The sequence below is a fragment of the Equus asinus genome, chromosome 1, assembly GCF_041296235.1.
Source record: "Equus asinus isolate D_3611 breed Donkey chromosome 1, EquAss-T2T_v2, whole genome shotgun sequence".
In the NCBI taxonomy this organism is placed as follows: Eukaryota; Metazoa; Chordata; class Mammalia; order Perissodactyla; family Equidae; genus Equus; species Equus asinus.
The window spans coordinates 164,494,104-164,513,769 of NC_091790.1; the positions used below are offsets into that span (position 1 = coordinate 164,494,104).

The 19,666-nt window shown below is 35.5% G+C and overlaps 1 protein-coding gene across 1 annotated transcript in view; it reads right to left on the reverse strand.

Annotated features, from left to right (window-relative positions):
* Window positions 1–19,666, reverse strand: part of DPY19L2 (dpy-19 like 2) — a 108,937-nt gene that overhangs the window by 46,655 nt on the left and 42,616 nt on the right. The window contains exons 10-13 of the mRNA XM_014838759.3: window positions 19,461–19,560; window positions 5,710–5,787; window positions 4,815–4,901; window positions 71–130 (exon numbers count right to left, since the gene is read on the reverse strand). Coding sequence (XP_014694245.2) covers window positions 71–130; window positions 4,815–4,901; window positions 5,710–5,787; window positions 19,461–19,560 — 325 coding nt within the window. The remainder of the gene's footprint in view (window positions 1–70; window positions 131–4,814; window positions 4,902–5,709; window positions 5,788–19,460; window positions 19,561–19,666) is intronic.

Genomic DNA, 19,666 nt, shown 5'->3' on the forward strand with positions numbered 1-19,666 from the left:
TATCAATCATATTCGTTAATAGAAATTAAAAAAAGATTGAAGAAATCACGTTAAAAATGTTGAAACTTACCCAAAAGTTGAGTTCAGACACTCCCAATCTTTGAATTTTGTTTCTCTTTATCATTATCATCTGAAATGCATATGATATAAAATGAAGTAATTAAGTATAACTAATATTTATATTTTATATGAATGGTACATCTCAAATATTACACAGTCACACCTTTCCATCTCGGCTATCATCAGCCATTTTCCTTCTTAATTGTTGATTTTTCTAAATTTGGACATGGCAAAATTCCCAAATGCTTTGTGTACCAAAAAGTTGCCTCTAGAATCCAGTTAATTCCTCACTGAGTTGCTTGGGACGTTTATGCAGGGGAACTCCTCTGAGGAGGCAGACAGTATGTGGAAGTGTATGTTTTAAGTTACCCAGCAAAAGTAGTGGTCTAAATTAACATGAAAATCTTTCCTCTCCAAACTCCCAAATAAAATATTTTAAAATGTTTTAAAATGCCTAACTGAACTTATAAGAAAAAAATGAACTTTCCAGGTGCCAGAGGAAAGAAGGTGATTTAAGAAACTAAAACATTAATTAGGAGAGAACCTATGGCAGTCTTTGTTTATTGCCAAGTTTTGGGTGAAAATAAAAAACATTCCCATGAGAAACTGAAATATTAGGCCTTCGTATCATTTAGATTTGGAGTACTTTGCATCATTTAGTTAGACCAAGGCAGGCCGGGATTCCTGAACTTCCAATAATAGTAAAATATAAATGTACCAGATTATACATTACAACAGTATTTGTAAATGCAAATACAGGAGACAATCTAAATGCCCAAACACAGGACAGTGGTTGAATTATCTATGGAACATGCACAGTGGAGTACTGTAGAACTATAAAAAAGAATGAGGAAGATCTCTACGAACTGATATGGAGTGGTATCCAGGATAGGTCAATAAGTCAAAGTGCAAAAGACTATCTATAGTATGCCACCTTTTATGTAAGTAAGAAGGGCTATAAGAAAATATGTATTGTAATATTTATTAGTGCAAAAAAAGAAAAACAACTAAATGGGTAAACCAGAAAACCAACAAGATATCTTAAAAGAAATAGGTAGGACCAAAGTGAAAAGAAAGGTGGAGAGAATGAGGTGGAAGGAATGAGAAGGAGTGACATTTTCTGAGTATAACATTTTGTATATTTCTTATTCTTAGAAACATGGTAATATTTCACCCCCAAAATAAATTAAGTAATTAAAATCAATCAGGATGAAACTTCTGCTTCTGGTCAATTTGGTATAACAGGAACCACATTTACTCTCCCATCTGAAACAACTAAACCAAAGCAAAGTAGTTTATAAGAGGCTACTTTGAACAATTAGATGCCAACAAATTACATAACATAGAAGAAATGGATACACTCCTAGAAGCATACAATCTACCAAGACAGAATCATGAAAAAACAGAAACTCTGAACACACCTATAACTATAAGAAGATTGAACCAGTAATCAAAACCCTCCCAACAAAGAAAAGACCAGGACCTGATAGCTTTGCTGGTGAATTCTACCAAACATTTAAAGAAGAATTAATGTCAATCCTTCTCAAACTCTTCCAAAAAACTGAGGAGGAGGGAACACTTCCAAACACATTTCACGAGGCCAGAATGACCCTGATACCAGAGCCAGACAAGGACACTATAAGAAAACTAAAGACGAATATCCTTGATAAACATAGATGCAAAAATCCTCAACAAAATACTAGCAAACTGAATTCAACAGCACGGATCCTACACCATGATAAATGAGATTTACCTTTGCAATACCACAATGTTTCAACGTATGCAAATCAAATAATGTGGTACACTACACTAACAGAATGAGGGATAAAAATCACATAATATCAATAGATGCAGAAAAGTATTTGACAAAATTCAACTCCCCTTCATGATAAAAACCCTCAACAAACTAGTAATAGAGGGAGATTACCTCAATACAATAAAGGCCATATTTGAAAATCCCACAGCTAACATCATACCCAATGAGGAAAAACTGGAAGCTTTTCCTCTAAGATTAGGAATAAGGCAAGGATGTCAACTCTCATTATTTCTATTCAATATAGTACTAGAAGTCCTAGCTAGAGCAATTAAACAAGAAAAATAAAAGACATAAAAATTGGAAAGGAAGATATAAAATTATCTCTGCAGATGACATGATCTTATATGTAGAAAACACTAAAGATTCCAGACACACACACAAAAATACTGTTAGAACTAATAAACAAATTCCACAAAGTATCAAGACACAAAAATAAATATACAAAAATATGTTGCATTTCTATACACTAACAATGAACTATCTAAAAAGGACATTAGAAAACAATCCCAACTACAATAGCCTCAAACAGAACAAAATATTAAGAATAAACTTAACCAAAGAGTTGAAAGACTTACACAGTGAAAACTACAAAACACTGCTGAAAGAAATTAAAGAAAACCTAAGTGGAAAGACAGTATTTGTCTTCCTCTATCTGACTTATTTCACACAGCATAATGCCCTCAAGGTCCATCCATGTTGTCCAAATGGCAGGAAAATCTTATATATTTACCTTTAGCTACCATTTCCAATACCCTTCATTTGTGTAGAGCCACACTGATATCTAATACTATATTCCTTCCATCTAAACGATGTCCTTTAAAATTTCTGTTAGTGCAAATCTGCTGGTCATGAGGTCTTTGCTTTCATTTTTGAAAGATGTTTGCTAGACACAGAATTATAGATTGAATTATAGTATTTTATACAATTATAGTAATTTTTCTTTAAGTATTTTAAAGATGTTGCTTGACTGTCTTGTTGCTTGCAATTTTTTCTTATGAAAAATCTGACATCATTATCCTTTGTTCTGTATTTAACATGTCTTATTTCTTTGGCTGTTCTTAAGGTTTTCTCTTTATCATTGATTTTGAGCAATTTGATTATAATGTGCCTTACTATAGCTTTCTTTATGTTTCTTGTATTTGGGATTCATTGAAATTCTTCATCTCTGAGATTATAATTTTCATCAAATTTGGAAAACCTTGGTCATTATCTCTTCAAATACTTTTCTACTTCCTCCCAACGCCCCTCATTTGGACATGCACTTTACTTTCCCTATATGAACTGTAAATGGAGGACTGGACAATCCTTACTGAATGAAGAGATCTGGTACTAAGTGTTGATGGCTGCTATCATAAAAAGAGAGGCACCAGACATTATGTGCCTCCTGATGAAAACACAATGCTACAGACTTGCCAAGGGATCCAATGTGAATGTGTCCAAGTTTTAGATCCAATTACTATATATTATAAACACAGAAGGCAAAGGAAGATGTAAAGCTACACTACGAGGATTCAAACAACAAAATCTAGACCATAGAACTATCCACATGTTCAGTGACGTATGTTCTTCAACAAATAAATTTCCTGGAAAAAAACCAGGGAGATAACATGAGAAACCTGTAGATAAAAGAAGAAACTTAAGTGATGAAACTACAAAGGGAAGCTAGGAGTGACTACCATAGTCGAGGGAGTCACAACTGTTTTAGAGCACTGCAAGGGAGTTACAATTGGGGCAGGTCACATGGAGGGCTTCTAGAATGGAAAAGTTCTGATTTTGACTTTATGGTAGTTTAAAGATGTTTGCCAAATAACAGTTCATTAAACAGTACTAGTTAGTACTAAGTCAGTATATAAAACTTTTGTTTTATGCAATTTTCTCTATCTGTGCTACATTTCAAAATAAAAAAGTTTTCATAAAAAGAGGTGGATATTGTAATGCTGAAAAAGTTTGACAAAATGTTGAAAAGAGCTTATATATTTTGGGAGAGAGAAAGAGCAGAGATAATTTACTGTGAGTAAAAAAATGGTGTGTGGAGCAAAAATGTTAAAACATAAGGGCAATCCCAAAAGATTCAATCAATGCACCATACATGGAAAAGTGCTGTATTTTGGTATTACTGTAGTTGGTATCACTTCTGATCACTGTGGAAAGAGAACACTCCAGGAATATTCCAGTGGAGAACATTCCTGGTCTGGCTTACGAATAAAGTAAAAAAACTGATTTACTGAACCATTGTTGCAAATACATATACAAACTAGTAGTATTCCATGAAAGTAAGTCACGTGAGAGGACTACACACTTAGTCCAATTGTGTTGCCACTGCTCAAAACAGCTTGGAACTCCTCTTCCTAACCTGCCTGGGGAGATAATTTAGTTATGGGTGCAAAAAAATCAGTCTTATTACTTTATTGTTAATGTCATATTTTGATCAAGATCTATATCACCCAGCCCAATCACCCACCTTATTCACAAGACTTTCGTTGTTGCTAAAAATCAAACCCACCCTTGAAAGGCAAAGATTTGTCACTTTTGAGGATATTCAAAAGAATTTGCCACAGTCTATGAAGGCAATTCAGAGGAGTTCCAAAAATGCTTGGGGCAATGGCAGTGTCACTGCAATAAGTATTTAGCCAACTGAAGTGACTTAGAAGGAAATAACTAATTCTTATCATAAAATATTGCATATTTTAAAAGTAAGTCTCATTACCTTGTGATTGCTTTTTAAAATATTTATTTGGGCTTTGCCTTAAAAAGGTAAACTTTGTACCATATTATTCTTCAAAGATGAAATAGAAAAAAGGTATTATTTGGGAAAACTTTTTTATGTGAGTAATAACCAGGAAAGGGCCCTATTTATTCTCCTAAACCTGTATCGGGTGGGTAAATATGCTATTTGAAAGGTAAAAAAAAAACCTTCATGAGCTTGGCAAACACTTACCCATGTCATTAACAAAGATGAAGAATAATAAGAAGATAAATACATTGGATTTCCAAACATCAACACAAAACAAAGGAGAACTGAAATCTGAAAATTGAAGAAAAGAATGTTTTATAGTTATTAGATATATAGTATAATGCATACTTTGTCTACAGGCATATAGCCATTTCTAAAACAAACTTTATTTGCACAAATAAGATTAATAAATAGATCTTGGCCAAATGATAATAGAATTTCAACACACTGATAGGTTCTAAGTATTTTTAACACCATAAATTCTACATAGCAGAATTTAATTATTTTCTCTGTTACTTGGTACAAAGAAAACAGGAAAAATCTATTTTTTTTATGGATTCAATAATGGAGTGATATAATAAGAAAGACTTAGTTCCAAGTATTAGATTTCTAATCTTACTTTTGTTGGAGTGTTTGAGAATTTTCATCGCTAATAAAGTTCTATTTTATGTTCTTATCTAAAAGATATTTATTTTTATGTTCTTAAAGGAGGGTGTTTCGAAACTAAGATACTTAACAAAAATGCAAAAACACAAAATTTGCAGTGTCATATTCATGCAAAGTGTTAAAATCTCAGGTTTCAAGGAGAAAAGGCAGTTTCAAAAGTAGAGACTATAATAATAAATAAAACATAAAATTTTTAAAAAACTTTCAGAGTGCATAACATCTACAGTCTAGTTGAAAGTAAAATCTGTTATAATATCCTATCTGTAATGCACATTTCCCATTTTCCTTCTGGATATTATCAACATCATATGTATTAAATACTACTTCAGAGAAGACACTCCTAAAACAGAACAAGTTCTGAGATTAAAGAGATCTCAGAATAAACCCTGAAATTTTATTTTAATATTTGACTTATAAATATTAAAAATGTTACCATGTTCATAGAAATGATCTTCTGAAATTTGTTTGGCTCAATATACCCAACAACAAACATGGGAAATAATGAGGCTATCTGAAATAAAAATATAAAAAAAAGCAAAAGTGAAAAAAAATGTAGAAAACAAACACTTCACTATTCATAAGCAAAGTAAATGCAAGAGCAGAGTTCTATTTCCAATAGTGATAGTCAAAGTAATTTGAACCAGCCTTCTCACTGAGAACTGGAATAGCTAGGAAAAATATAAAAAACACCTGTATGAAAGCCACAGATTACCAACAAGGCAAAAAAGAATTAGGAAGCCAAGACCAGAGAAAAGATGGAAATCTACAGTGATGAGCATGAAGTTTTGGGTCATTTTTGTCCCAGAGGCATCTGTCAATTCCAATAGGAGCAGATGCCTGCCAGCTGACAGACAGCTGTGAGATTTCCACAGACTCAGCAGTCAGGGCACACCAAGAACAGGATCCCTGCTAAGTCCCCAGACTTTGGTTCGTGGCTTCAAAAGGCTATATATAAAGAGAGAACCAGAAATCAAGGAACCCTTAGAAAGACTGAAGCCCACCTTTGAATTATCTCATTCTCTAATTGCATGAAAATGATTCAAGATTGTTAGCACCTTTATTTGCCTGCTGGAAGAAAATTTAATCTTCTCTGGAAGAAGTTAATATTGACTAAGTCTCAAGTTAACTCTATTACTGTTTACATACAATGTCTAAAAGCACATCAAAACTACCCAGATACAGGAGGAGATGAGACATTATCCATCATCAACAGAAACAGATCCATGAAGAATCTAGTTCAGGAGTGACGTCAGCATCATGGAGGAGTGAGCTCTTCCCTTGGCCTCTCCCCTCTAACATACAACCAAAAGGACAGTCATACACCAACAGAGGACATATACACATCACAAAAGACGTCTGAGAGATCCATGCAGCCATACGCCTGAAGGTGGTGGTGGGGCTGGATCCTCTGGAGGAAGAAGAAGCTGATCGATAGGAGCTCTGTGGAGAGAGACTGGCTGTGGTGGTGGGAAGTACACAGGTGAGAAGGGTGCCCCGTCCCTGCTGGTACTGCAGCAGCTGAATTGTCTGGAGTACAGTGTGGTGACTGTGGTAGTGGTGGGGGTAAAGTATGCAGGAGAGAGAGGTGCCCAATCCCCACCTGGCACTCCAGCCCCAGGATCATCCGGAGCATGGCCTAGAGAGCTTGGCAGTGGCAGTGGGGAAAGTGCGCGGCCCCAGCAGTGTCCAGAGCACAGTGTGGAGAGTGTGGCAGAGGCAGCGGGGAAAGTGTGCAGGTGAGGAAATGGTGCCCGGTCCCCGCCTGGAACTCCAGCCCCACTATCACCTGGTGCCTGGAGCAGCAAGCGAGGGAGCGGTGGTTGGGAAATGGGAAGGCCACAGTCCTGCAATTTCCCAGAGCTCCATACGGAGAGACAAGCAGGGACTAGGGGAAGCACTGGGGAAGGACAGTACACCTCACCCTGCCTAGGGCTCCAGATCTGCCATAGATCAGTTGCTCAGAAAGAAATGCAGTCAGTGGCTGGAGCTAGGGAGCCCCTGTTTGTGCCAGGCCCAGAAAACACAGCACCTGATTGCCACTTAGTGGTGGTACATGGCAGCTGCTACAAGATAAGAGCACCATGAGGAAGCAAAAATCCACTCCATCAAGCAGCATGAATAGGTATATTAAAGCTCCAGACCAGAAGGAAAGTGACAAGTACCCAGAAACCAACCCTGAAGGCACAGAAATCCATAACCTAAAGGACAAAGAACTCAAAACAGCTATCATAAAAAAACTCAGCAAGTTACAAGAAAACACAGAAAGACAAATTAATGAATTCGGGAGCTTCCTCACAAAGGAGATTGAAACCATAAAGAAGAATCAAGTCAGAATTGTTGGAACGAAAACCACAATGGCGGAAATAAAGAAAAATCAGGATTCCCTAAACAACAGAGCTGACAATATAGAGGAGAGAATCAGTTAGTTAGAGGACAGTACAATAAAAATGCTTGAAGAGGGAGGAGAAGAGATAACTAAGACTAAAAAGAAATGAAGAACCTCTCAGAGAAATATCTGACCCAATCAGGAAATGCAACATAAGGATTAAAGGTACTCCAGAGGAGGAGGTGAAGGAGAATGGAGCAGAAAGCTTGCTCAAAGAAATAATAGCTGAGAACTTCCCAAACCTGGGGAGGAAGCTTGGAAATTCATGTGAAAGAGGCCCCCACATCTTGTAACTTTGTCAATGTAAAAAGACCCACTCCGGGGCATATAGTAGTGAAACTGGCAAAAGTCAAGGACAAGGAAAATATACTAAGGGCAGTAAGGCAGAATAAAATAACTTACAAAGGAACCCCTATCAGGCTATCAGCAGATTTCTCAGCAGAAACCTTACAGGCTACGAGAGAGTGGAATGATGTATTCAAAATCCCGAAAGACAAAAACTTTCAGGCAAGAATAGTCTATCCAGTGAAAATCTCCTTCAGATATGACACAAATAAAAACTTTCCAAAATAAACAAAAGCTAAGGGAGTTCATCGCCACAAGAACCCCCTACAAGAAATCCTCAAGCAGGCTCTCATACCTGGGAAACAGAAAATTGGAAAGGGCCTACAAAGCCTTGAGGAAGGAGATGAATACATAGGCAATAATCAGAAAACAGCAGCTCTCTTTCAGATCAGGTTACTAAACACTTAACTTTAACATCAAGGATAAAGAAAAGGAAAACACCAAAACAAAAATGATCTCATCATTTTAACCACAAACTCACAACACAAGATGGGAAAAGATATGACAAAAATAACTTAGAAGTGGAAGAGAAAAGGGATGGAATTAGTACAGGGTAAGAAAATAAGAAGCTATCAGAAAATGGACTATCTCAACTACAGGATTTTTTACACAAACCTAAGGGTAATCACTAAACAAATGATTAGAACAGAGAGATTTACGATAAACAAGGAGAAAACAAACAATACCAACAGAGAAAACTACCTAATCAAATTGGCAGTCTGAAACACAAGGGACGAGAAACAAGGAAATGGAGAAGAACTGGGAAAAGTGGGATAAGATGGCAATATTAAGCCCTTGTATATCAATAATCACTCTAAATGTAAATGGATTGAATTCTCCAATCAAAAGACACAGAGTGGCAGGATGGATTAAAGACCAAGACCCAACAATATGCTGCCTCCAGGAAACACATCTCAGCTCTAGAGACAAACAGGCTCAGAGTGAAGGGATGGAAGACAATATGCCAAGCTAATGGCACACAAAAGAAAGCAGGTGTTGCCATACTTGCCATACTTATATGAGACAAAAGAGACTCCAAGATAAAACTGGAAAGAGAGACATAGAAGGGCAGTACATAATGATAAAAGGGACTCTCCACCGAGAAGACTTAACACTTATAAACATGTATGCACCCAACACAGGAGCACCAAAGTACATAAAGCAACTATTAACCAATCCAAAAGGAGATATCAACGACAACACAGTAATAGAAGGGGACCTCAACACCCCACTCACATCAATGCATAGATCATTCAGACAAAAAGTCAACATGGAGATAATGGACTTAAATGAGAAACTAAACCAGATAAACTTAATAGATATATAGAGAGCACTCCATCCACAAACAGCAGAATACACATTCTTCTCAAGCGCACATGGAACATTCTGAAGGATAGACCATATATTGGGAAACAAGGCAACCTCAATAAATTTAAGAAGATTGAAATCATATCTACCATCTTTTCCAACCATAATGCTGTGTAGAAATCAACTACAAGAAAAAAACTGGAAAAGAACAAAAATATGAAGACTAAACAACATGCTGCTGAACAACCAAGGGGTCACCAAAGAAATAAAGGGAGAAATCAAAAAATACTTGGAGACAAACGAGAACAAAAACACACCATACCAACTTTTATGGGATGCAGCAAAAGCGGTCCTAAGAGGGAAGTTTATACAATACAGGCCCACGATAACAAACAAGGAAAAGCTCAAATAAACAATCTTAAACTACTCCTAACAGAATTAGAAAAAGAAGAACAAAGCTGAAACTCAGCAGAAGGAAGGAAATAATAAAAATTAGGGCAGAAATAAATGAAATTGAAAAAAAAACACTGCAAAAAGGATCAACGAAACAAGGAGCTAGTTCTTTAAGAGGATAAACAAAAGTGACAAACCCTCAGCCAGACTCACTAAGAAAAAGAGAAGGCTCAAATAAATAAAATTAGAAATGAAACAGGCTAAATTACAAGAGATACCACAGAAATACAAAAGATTATAAGAGAATATTATGACAAACTATACGCCAACAAACTGGACAATCTGGAAGAAATGGATAAATTCTTAAGACTTATAAATTCTTATAACCTCCCAAAACTGAATCTCTGAATAGACCAACCACAAGTGAAGAAATTGAAACAGTAATAAAAAACCTCCCCAAAAACAAAAGCCCAGGACAAGATGGCTTCTCTGGAGAATTCTACCAAACTTTCAAAGACAATTTATTACCTATTCTTCATCAAACTATTCCAAACAACTGAGGAATACAGAATTATCCCTAACACATTTTATGAGGCCAACATCACCTTGACCCCAAAGCCAGACAAGGACAATACGAGGAAGGAAAACTACATGCCAATATTGCTAATGAACACAGATGCAAAAATCCTCAACAAAATATTGGAAAACCAAATACAGCAATTCATTAAAAAGATCATACACCATGATCAAGTGGGATTCACACCAGGAACACAGGGATGGTTCAACATCCACAAATCAATCAATGTAATACATCACATTAACAAAATGAGGAACAAAAACCACATGATCATCTCAATAGATGCAGAGAAAACATTTGACAAGATCCAAAACCTGTTCATGATTTAAAAAAACTCTCAATAAAATGGGTAGAGAAGGAAAATACCTCAACATAATAAAAGTCATATATGACAAACCCAGTGCCAACATCATACTCCATGGGGAAAAACTGAAAGCCATCCCACTGAGAACAGGAACAAGACAAGGGTGCTTACTCTCAGCACTCTTATTCAACATAGTACCAGACGTTTTGGCCAGAGCAATTAGGCAGGAAAAAGAAATAAAAGGAATCCAAATAGGCACTGAAGAAGTAAAACTCTCGCTGTTTGCAGACAACATGATTTTATATGTAGAAAACCCTAAAGAATCCATCAGAAAACTATTAGGAATAATCAACAACTATAGTAAAGTTGCAGGATACAAAGTCAACTTACAAAAATCAATGGCATTCTATACTCTAAAAATGAACTAACAGAAGAAGAACTCAAGAATCAACCCCATTTACAACTGCAACAAAAAGAATAAAGTATCTAGGAATAAATTTAATGAAGGAGGTGAAAGACCTATAGAAGGAAAACTATAAGACATTACTGAAAGAAATTGAGAATGACACAAAGAAATGGAAAGATATTCCATGTACATGGATTGGAAGAATAAACATGGTTAAAATGTCCATTCTACCTAAAGCAATCTACAAATTCAATGCAATCCCAATCAGAATCCCAATGACATTCTTCACAGAAATAGAACAAAGAATCTTAAAATTCATACGGGGCAAGAAAAGACCCAGAATAGCCAAAGCAATCCTGAGAAACAAGAACAAAGCTGGTGGCATTGCAATCCCTGACTTCAAAACATATTATAAAGTTACAGTAATCAAAACAGCATGGTACTGCTATAAACAGACACACAGATCAATGGAACAGAATTGAAAGCCCATAAATAAAACCACACATCTATGGACAGCTAATATTTCAACAAGGAGCCAAGAACATACAATGGAAAAAGGAAAGCCTCTTCTATAAATGGTGCTGAGATAACTGGACAGCCACATGCAAAAGAATAAAAGTAGATCATTATCTTTCCCCACACACAAAAATAGATTCAAAAAGGATGAAAGACTTGAAGGTAAGTCCTGAAACCATAACCTTTTAGAAGAAAATATAGGCAATACACTCTTTGACAACAGTCTTAAAAGGATCTTTACAACTATCATGTCCACTCAGACAAGGAATACAAAAGAAAAAATAAACAAGTGGGACTTCATCAGACTAAACAGTTTCAGGAAGGCAAAGGAAATCAAGATCAAAATGAAAAAACAACCCACCAACTGGGAGAACATATGTGCAACTCATACATCCAATAAGGGGTTAATCTCCATAATATATAAAGAACTAACACAATTGAACTACAAAAAAATAAACAACCCAATCAAAAAGTAGGCAGAGGATATGAACAGACATTTCTCCAAAGAAGATATACAGATACCCAACAGGCACATGAAAAGATGCTCAACATCACTAACTATTAGGGAGATGCAAATCAAAACTACACTTAGATATCATCTTACACCCATTAGAATGGCTATAATCACCAAGACAAAAAATAATAAATGTTGGAGAAGTTGTGGAGAAAAGGGAACCCTCCTCCACTGCTGGTGGGAATGCAAACTGGTGCAGTCACTGAGGAAAACAGTATGGAGATTTCTCAAAAAATTAAAAATAGAATTACCATATGACCCAGCTATTCCAGTACAGGGGATTTATCTGAAGAACTTGAAATCAACAATACAAAGAGACTTATGCATCCCTATGTTCACTGCAGCATTATTCACAATAGCCAAGATGTGGAAGAAACCCAAGCGTCCAGTGACTGATGACTGGATAAAGAAGATGTGGTATATATATACAATGGAATATTACTCAACCATAAAAAAAGACACAACTGTCCCATTCGCAGCCACATGGATGGACCTCGAGGGCATCACATTAAGCAAAATAAGCCAGACAGAGAAAGACAAACACCATATGATTTCACTCATACGTGGAAATATAAACAAACTTACAGACAGACAGCAATTTAGTGGTTACCAGGGGGAGGTGGTGGGGGAGGCACAGGCATATAGGGGCACAATTATATGGCTTTTGACAAATATTAATGTAGAACTAAAATTTCACAATGTTATAAACTATTTAGACCACAAGAGAAAAAATTTTAAAAAAGAAGAATGTAGTTCAAGGTCAGCAGATTTTTTACGTAAAAAGTCAGACAGTAAATATGTTACACTTTGTGGGCATGTACAGTCTCTGTTGTATATTCTTTTTCTATCTTTTTTTAAACAACACTGCAAAAGTGTAAAAACCACTCTTATCTTGCAAACCACTCAAAAACCTGTCTGGCATCATCAGACACAGACTTTATGTTTGACATTTCCAAGGAAATAACAGATAGGATTGAAAATTCCAGGAGCGTACTGGAAGCCATAAAAAAAGAACCAAATTGAAAATGTACAACTAAATATTACAATAATCAATATTAAGAAACCAAAGATTGGTTTAAAAGCAGGTTAAACACAGCCAAACAAAAAAGTGATAAATCGGAGCCAGCCCCTATGGCCTAGTGGTTAAGGTTCAGCGCTCGCACCGCTTCAGCAGCCCAGGTTCAGTTCCCAGGTACGGAGCCACACCACTCCTCTGTCAGTTGCCATGCTGTGGCAGCAGCATATAGAAGAACTAGAAGGACTTACACCTAGAATGTACAACTATACACTGGGGCTTTGGGGAAGAAAACAAAAAGAAGACTGGCAACAGATGTTAGCTCAGAGTACATCTTCCTCAGAAAAATAAAAAAGCAATAAATTGGAGGGCAGGTTAGAAGAAAACATCTAGAAGAAAGCAAAAAATGACAAAGAGATGAAAAAACAGAGATATAGAGCATATAGTATAAGGACGTAAGCTTAGAGTCTCTAAGAAGGGCTGCCCTATTACTTTTCTTCCAGCTTTATTGAGATAAAGTTGATTCACAACATTCTGTAAGTTTACGGCGTACAATGTGTTGATTTGATACACCTATCTATTGCAATATGATTACCACTTCAGTGTTAGCTAACACCTCCATCACATCACAATTCCCATTTCATTTTTGTGGTGAGAACATTTAAGATCTACTCTCCTAGTAACTTTCAAGTATATAAAACAATACTGTTACCATAATCACTTTACCGTGCATTAGATCCCCAGAACTTATTCATCTTCTAGTTGCAAGTTTGTACTCTTTGACCAATATCTCCCTATTTCCCCCACCCTCCAGGCCATGGTAACCATCATTCAACTCTCTGTTTCTATGAGTTTGGCTTTTTTAGATTCCACATATAAGTGGTGATATACAGTATTTGTCTTTCTCTGTCTGACTTATTTCACTTAGCAGAATGTCCTCAGGGTTCATCTATATTGTCACAAATGGTAGATTTACTTCTTTCTCATTGCTGAATAATACTCCATTGTATATACATATATGCTATCTTCTTTATCTACTCATCTGTAGACAGGCACTTAGGTCGCTTCCATATCTTGGCTGTTGTGAATAATACCACAATAAATATGAAGTGCAAATATCTTTTTGATATTCTGTTTTCATTTCCTTCTGATATATACTCAGAAGTGGGATTGCTGCATCATATAATACTTCTATTTTTAATTTTTTGAGGAACTCCATACTGTTTTCCATAGTGGCTGCACCAATTTACATTTCCACCAACAGTGCACAAGGGTTCCCTTTCCTCCAAACTCACTAACCCTTGTTATCTCTTGTCTTCTTGATGATATTAATCTCTTATCAGATATATACACAAGTGAGATTGTATCAAACTAAAAAATTTCTGCACAGCAAAGGAAACAATCAATAGAGTAAAGGCAACTTATTAAATGGGAGAAAATATATGCAAACCATATATATGATAAGGGGTTAATATGCAAAATATATAAAGAATTCATAATACTCTAGCAAAAAAACTAATAACTCAATTAAAAATGGGCAAAGAACTTGAACAGATATTTATCCAAAAAAGATATACAAATGACCAATAGATAGACATGAAAAAATGCTGAGGTCAGTGAAATGCAAATCAAAACCACAATGATATATTATTTACACCTGGTAGGATGGCTATTATTAAAAAAACAAGACAATGAGTATTAGAAATAAAAGGAATATATAACAACTGTGCACATAATAATACTGCATCAAAATGTTTGAAGTAAGAATTTACAGAACTAAAAGTAGATATAGACAACTCCACTGTTACAGTGGAAGAGTTTAACACACTCCTCCTCTAGTAACTGAAATAAACAAACAAAAATAGTGGAAATCTAAAAGATTTGAATAACACAATTAACAACTTTTCCTAATTAACATAGGTAGAACTATATACCTAGCAAATATAAAATACCCAATCTTTTAAAATGCATCAAAAACAGAAAACACCTAGAGGAAAATCTAATGAAAGATCTGTAAAATCTCTAAAAATCTATATAACATTGAGATAAATTAAGCAAGAACTAAATAAGTGGATACACATATCAGGTTCTTTGGTCAGAAGATACCATATTTTAAAGATCTCAAAATTTTAAATTTACTGAAATGATACTTTTCAAAGTGAAAAGAAAATGACTACATATGGGACCTCCTGAGATTTCACCTAAATTGGGGGTGGGGGGAACAAATCTAAAACATAGATTTTAAGAGGCATTAGGAGAAAGAACCCAGTTACTTTCTACTTGTTTCCTGTTGAATCTAGCATATTTAATAAAACAGTTACACTTGTTAAAAGAAAGTTCATAAATTCACCTTGTAAGGAAAATTAATCTTGATACTAATCATGAAAAATGTATCATATAGAGTCTGGCAGCAAAAGTGAACTCTGGCAGGAAAGGAGCTCACATAGAAAACAAGCCAGGGTCTGTGAACAAGGGAGAAACCACAAACTTGAGTTGCAGTGCCACCTTCAGGAAAACAAAAGAGGCTTCCAGTAGCCAGCCTGCTGAGTTGTAAGATCTAGAAAAAGACATACAACTTAATAATTTTGCCACAAAGAGGGAGCAAGAAGCATGGAGCCAGTGTATCCATTCAAGGTCAGAGAAAGCACCAGATACAAGCAGGACCAATGAAGAATATCTCCCACCTGAAGGCAACTAGTAAAGATTAGAGGTGACTGCTACATCAAATGCAAAAACAATACAAAACTCCAACGCACATGAAGAATCAAGGAAACATGACATTACCAAAAAATCTCAATAATCCTCTGGTAACTGAACCCAAATATGCAGAATTCTGTGATTCACCCAATAAAGAATTCAAAATAGCTGTTTTGAGGAAATCAATGAGCTACAAGAAAACACAGAAAGATAGTTCAGTGAAATCAGGAAAACAACACATAAACAAGATGAGAAATTTAACAAAGAGATAGAAATCATTAAAAAGAGCCAAACAGAAGTTTTGGAGCTGAAGAATTCAATGAATGAAATGAAAAAAGCAATAGAGAGCGTCAATATCAGAATAGACCAAACAGAAGATGGAACAGTGAGTTAGAGGCTTGGAACTCTGAAATAACTGTCAGAGAAGAATAAAGAAAAAAGAACGAAAAAGAATGAAGGAGCCTATGTGATCTATATGATGCCACCAAACGATCAAATATCAGAATCATTTGAGTTCTAGATGACAGGGAGAAGGGGGCAGAAAGTTTATTTAAAGAAATAATAGCTGAGAACTTCACAAACCTGGGGAGAGACTTGAACATCCAAGTTCATGAAGCTAACAGATCACCCCATTACTGCAATTCAAAATGACCTTCTCTAAGACACACTACAAACAGTCCTCAATTTACAATGGTTCAACTTAGGATTTTTTTGACTTTATGATGGTGCAAAAATGATATGCATTCAGTAGAAACCATACTTTGAATTTTTATCTTCCTGGGCTAGTATGCAGTGCAATACTCTCTCATGATGCTGAGCAGTGGCAGGGACCCACTGTTCCTAGTCAGCCACACGATCATGAGGGTAAACAACTGATACACTTACAACCGTTATGTACCCATACAATGATTCTGTTTTTCACTTTCAGTATTCAATAAATTACATGAGATATTCAACACTTTACTACACAATAGGCTTCAGGTTAGATGATTTTGCCTAACTGTAGGCTAATGTAAGTCTTCCGAGCACATTTAAGGTAGGCCAGGCTAGGCTATGATGTTCTGCAGGTTAGGTGTATTAAATGCATTTTTGACTTAGGATATTTTCAACCTTTGATGGGATTATCAGGACATAACCCCACTGTAAGTTGAGGAAGATCTGTATAATGAAACTGTGAAAAATCAAAGTCAAACAGAGAATCTCAAAAGCAGTAACAGAAAAAAGATACAAGATTGTAACCTATAAGGAACCTTCATTAAGCTATCAGCTATAGTAATAAAAATAGTATGGTATAGGCATAAAGACTAACATATACACCAATGGAACAGAATTGAGTGCCCAGAAATAAATGCATGCATATATGGTCAATTAGCATTTGACCAGGAAGCCAAGAATACTCAGTAGGGAAAGGATAGTCTCTTTAATAAACAGTGTCAGGAAAACTGGATATTCACATAAAATTGAACTCTTACACCACTCACAAAAATTAACTCAAAATGGACTAAAGACTTAAGCACAAGACCTAATACTGTAAAACTCCCAGAAGAAAACATAAGGAATAAGCTCCTCGACACTGGTCTTGGCAATGATTTTTTTGTACTATGACACCAAAAGCACAAGAAACAAAAGCAAAAATCAATAATTGGGATTAAATCAAACTAAAAAGTTTCTGCAGAGCAAAAGAAACAATCAACAAAATGAAAAGGCAACCTATGGAACGGGAAAAAAACTACTTGCAGACCATATATTGAGTAAAAGATTAAATATCCAAAATATATAAAGAACTTATATGACTCAAATAACAAAAAGTCTGACTAAAAATGAGTCGAGGAACTGAATAGGCATTTTTCCAAAGAAGACATCCAAATGGCCAACAGGTACACAGACAGATGTTCAACATCACTAATCATCAGGGAAATACAAATCAAAACCACAATGAGATATCCCCTCAACTGTTAGAATGGCTATCATCAAAAAGACAAGAGATAACAAGAGTTAGCAAGGATGTAGAGGAAAGAGAATCCTTGAACACTGTTGGCGGAAATGTAAATTGGTAAGGCCATTGTGGAAAACAGTATGGAGGTTCCTCAAAAAATTAAAAATAGAACTACTATATGATCCAGCAATCTCACTTCAGCGTATATATCAAAAAGAAATGAAAACAGAGTATCTAAGAAATCTCTGCACTTTCATGTTTATTGCAGCATTCTTCACAACAGCCAAAATATGGAAACAACATTAAGTGTCTGTGGATAGATGAAAAGATAAAGATGTAGTGTGTGTAAGCATGTGTGTATATATATATGGAATATTACTCAGTGATGAGAAAGAAGGAAATCCTGCTATTTCCAACAACACAGATGGAGCCTGAGGGCATTATACTAAGTGAAATAAGTCAGATAGAGTAGAACGGTGGTTACCAGGGGTTGGGGGTGAGGAATAAGAGAGACATTGGACAAAGATGTTGCAAGCAGAAGATCAATAAGTTCTGGAGATCTAATGCACAGCATAATGATTTCAGTTAATATTGTATTACATACCTCAAAGTTGCTAAGAGACTATATCTTAAATATTTTCACCACAAAAAATAAATAATTATGTGACAATAGAGGTGTTAACTAATACTATGATGGTAATCAGGTGGTAACCATATTGCAATATAATAATGTATCAAATCAATGCATTGTACACCTTAAACTTACATAATGTTACATGTCATTTATATCTCAATAAAAAAAGAACAAAGAAAAAAACCTAAAAGCTTAGTATATCTTTTAAATGGATAGAAAATCATTAAGGCAATATCAAAATTACCCAGAGAGCTATTTAAATAGTTTCACCAGCACCACTGGATTAATAAATTTGCTTGCAAGAAAGTGATACACATTAGAAATCTAGTCCACTATGTTGGCATGTGCAAATAATGAAAACTATAGAATTTCCGTGTGATAACCTGAAAGGGCCAACCATAAGGAAGTAAAGCAGAGAGAATATTTTAAACATGCAGCACCAATTAAGCTGAGGTTATAATTTCATTCTTTGTAGATAACTGGCAGCACAAGGCTTCTTGGAAGAATTTCTCGCTGCCAACAAAGAACATTATCATCATCAGTGTTTGTTAGTTAGGTGGAAAGAAGCTCTACTGGAAAATCTTAGTATCATGAAATTTCATCAAAATTGACCTTTTTCTGCTTCCCCACCTCAGTTTCTTGCCATCAGTTACTAAGTTGTTTGGGGAAACAGGATATGGCCTCAATTCATTCGAGTAATATGATGACTAAAGCTCTGAGGAAGTGTCCCATAAGATTCTGGTCTTCAGACAAAAGAGCCAAAATTTAGCTGGATTAAAAGCAGAAATTCCCTACCATGAAGAGTAGCATTGGCCCTTACCATGTTGTGTAGCTTGACATCCAAAATGATTCCTAAGGCAAAAGGAAAATCTGCAGGCAGATTTATAGAGATCACCTCAAATACCAACATAAAAAAATGTGATTTAAAATAACAGGAAAAAGCCTGTTGCATGGTGATCATTAATATCTGTTTAACTAGCCAATATACTAATAGAAAGTCAAATTATATGATTTTTTTAAAAATCACACACTTTATAATTGCTCCATATTTTTAAAATCTATTAGGGTACAAATATAATCACAATTTAAAACTCCTATAGAAACAACCAAGCACATCTTGAATTCAACTTAAATTAGTTTAAAATCATCTTACCTGTGTAAAAAGTATAAACTGAGCAAATTGCCAGGGAAGCATAAAAGCAACATTGGAAAGACAGAGTGCAATGAAATGCCTTCTACTACTGTTCGAGGTCCTTAATGGAGAGAATTGATACCAATAAGTTTTACCATAAAAGTAGCCTATCACTAAACAGAAAGACTAATTGCACAGTGATAAAATCTAATCATCCCCTTACCTTT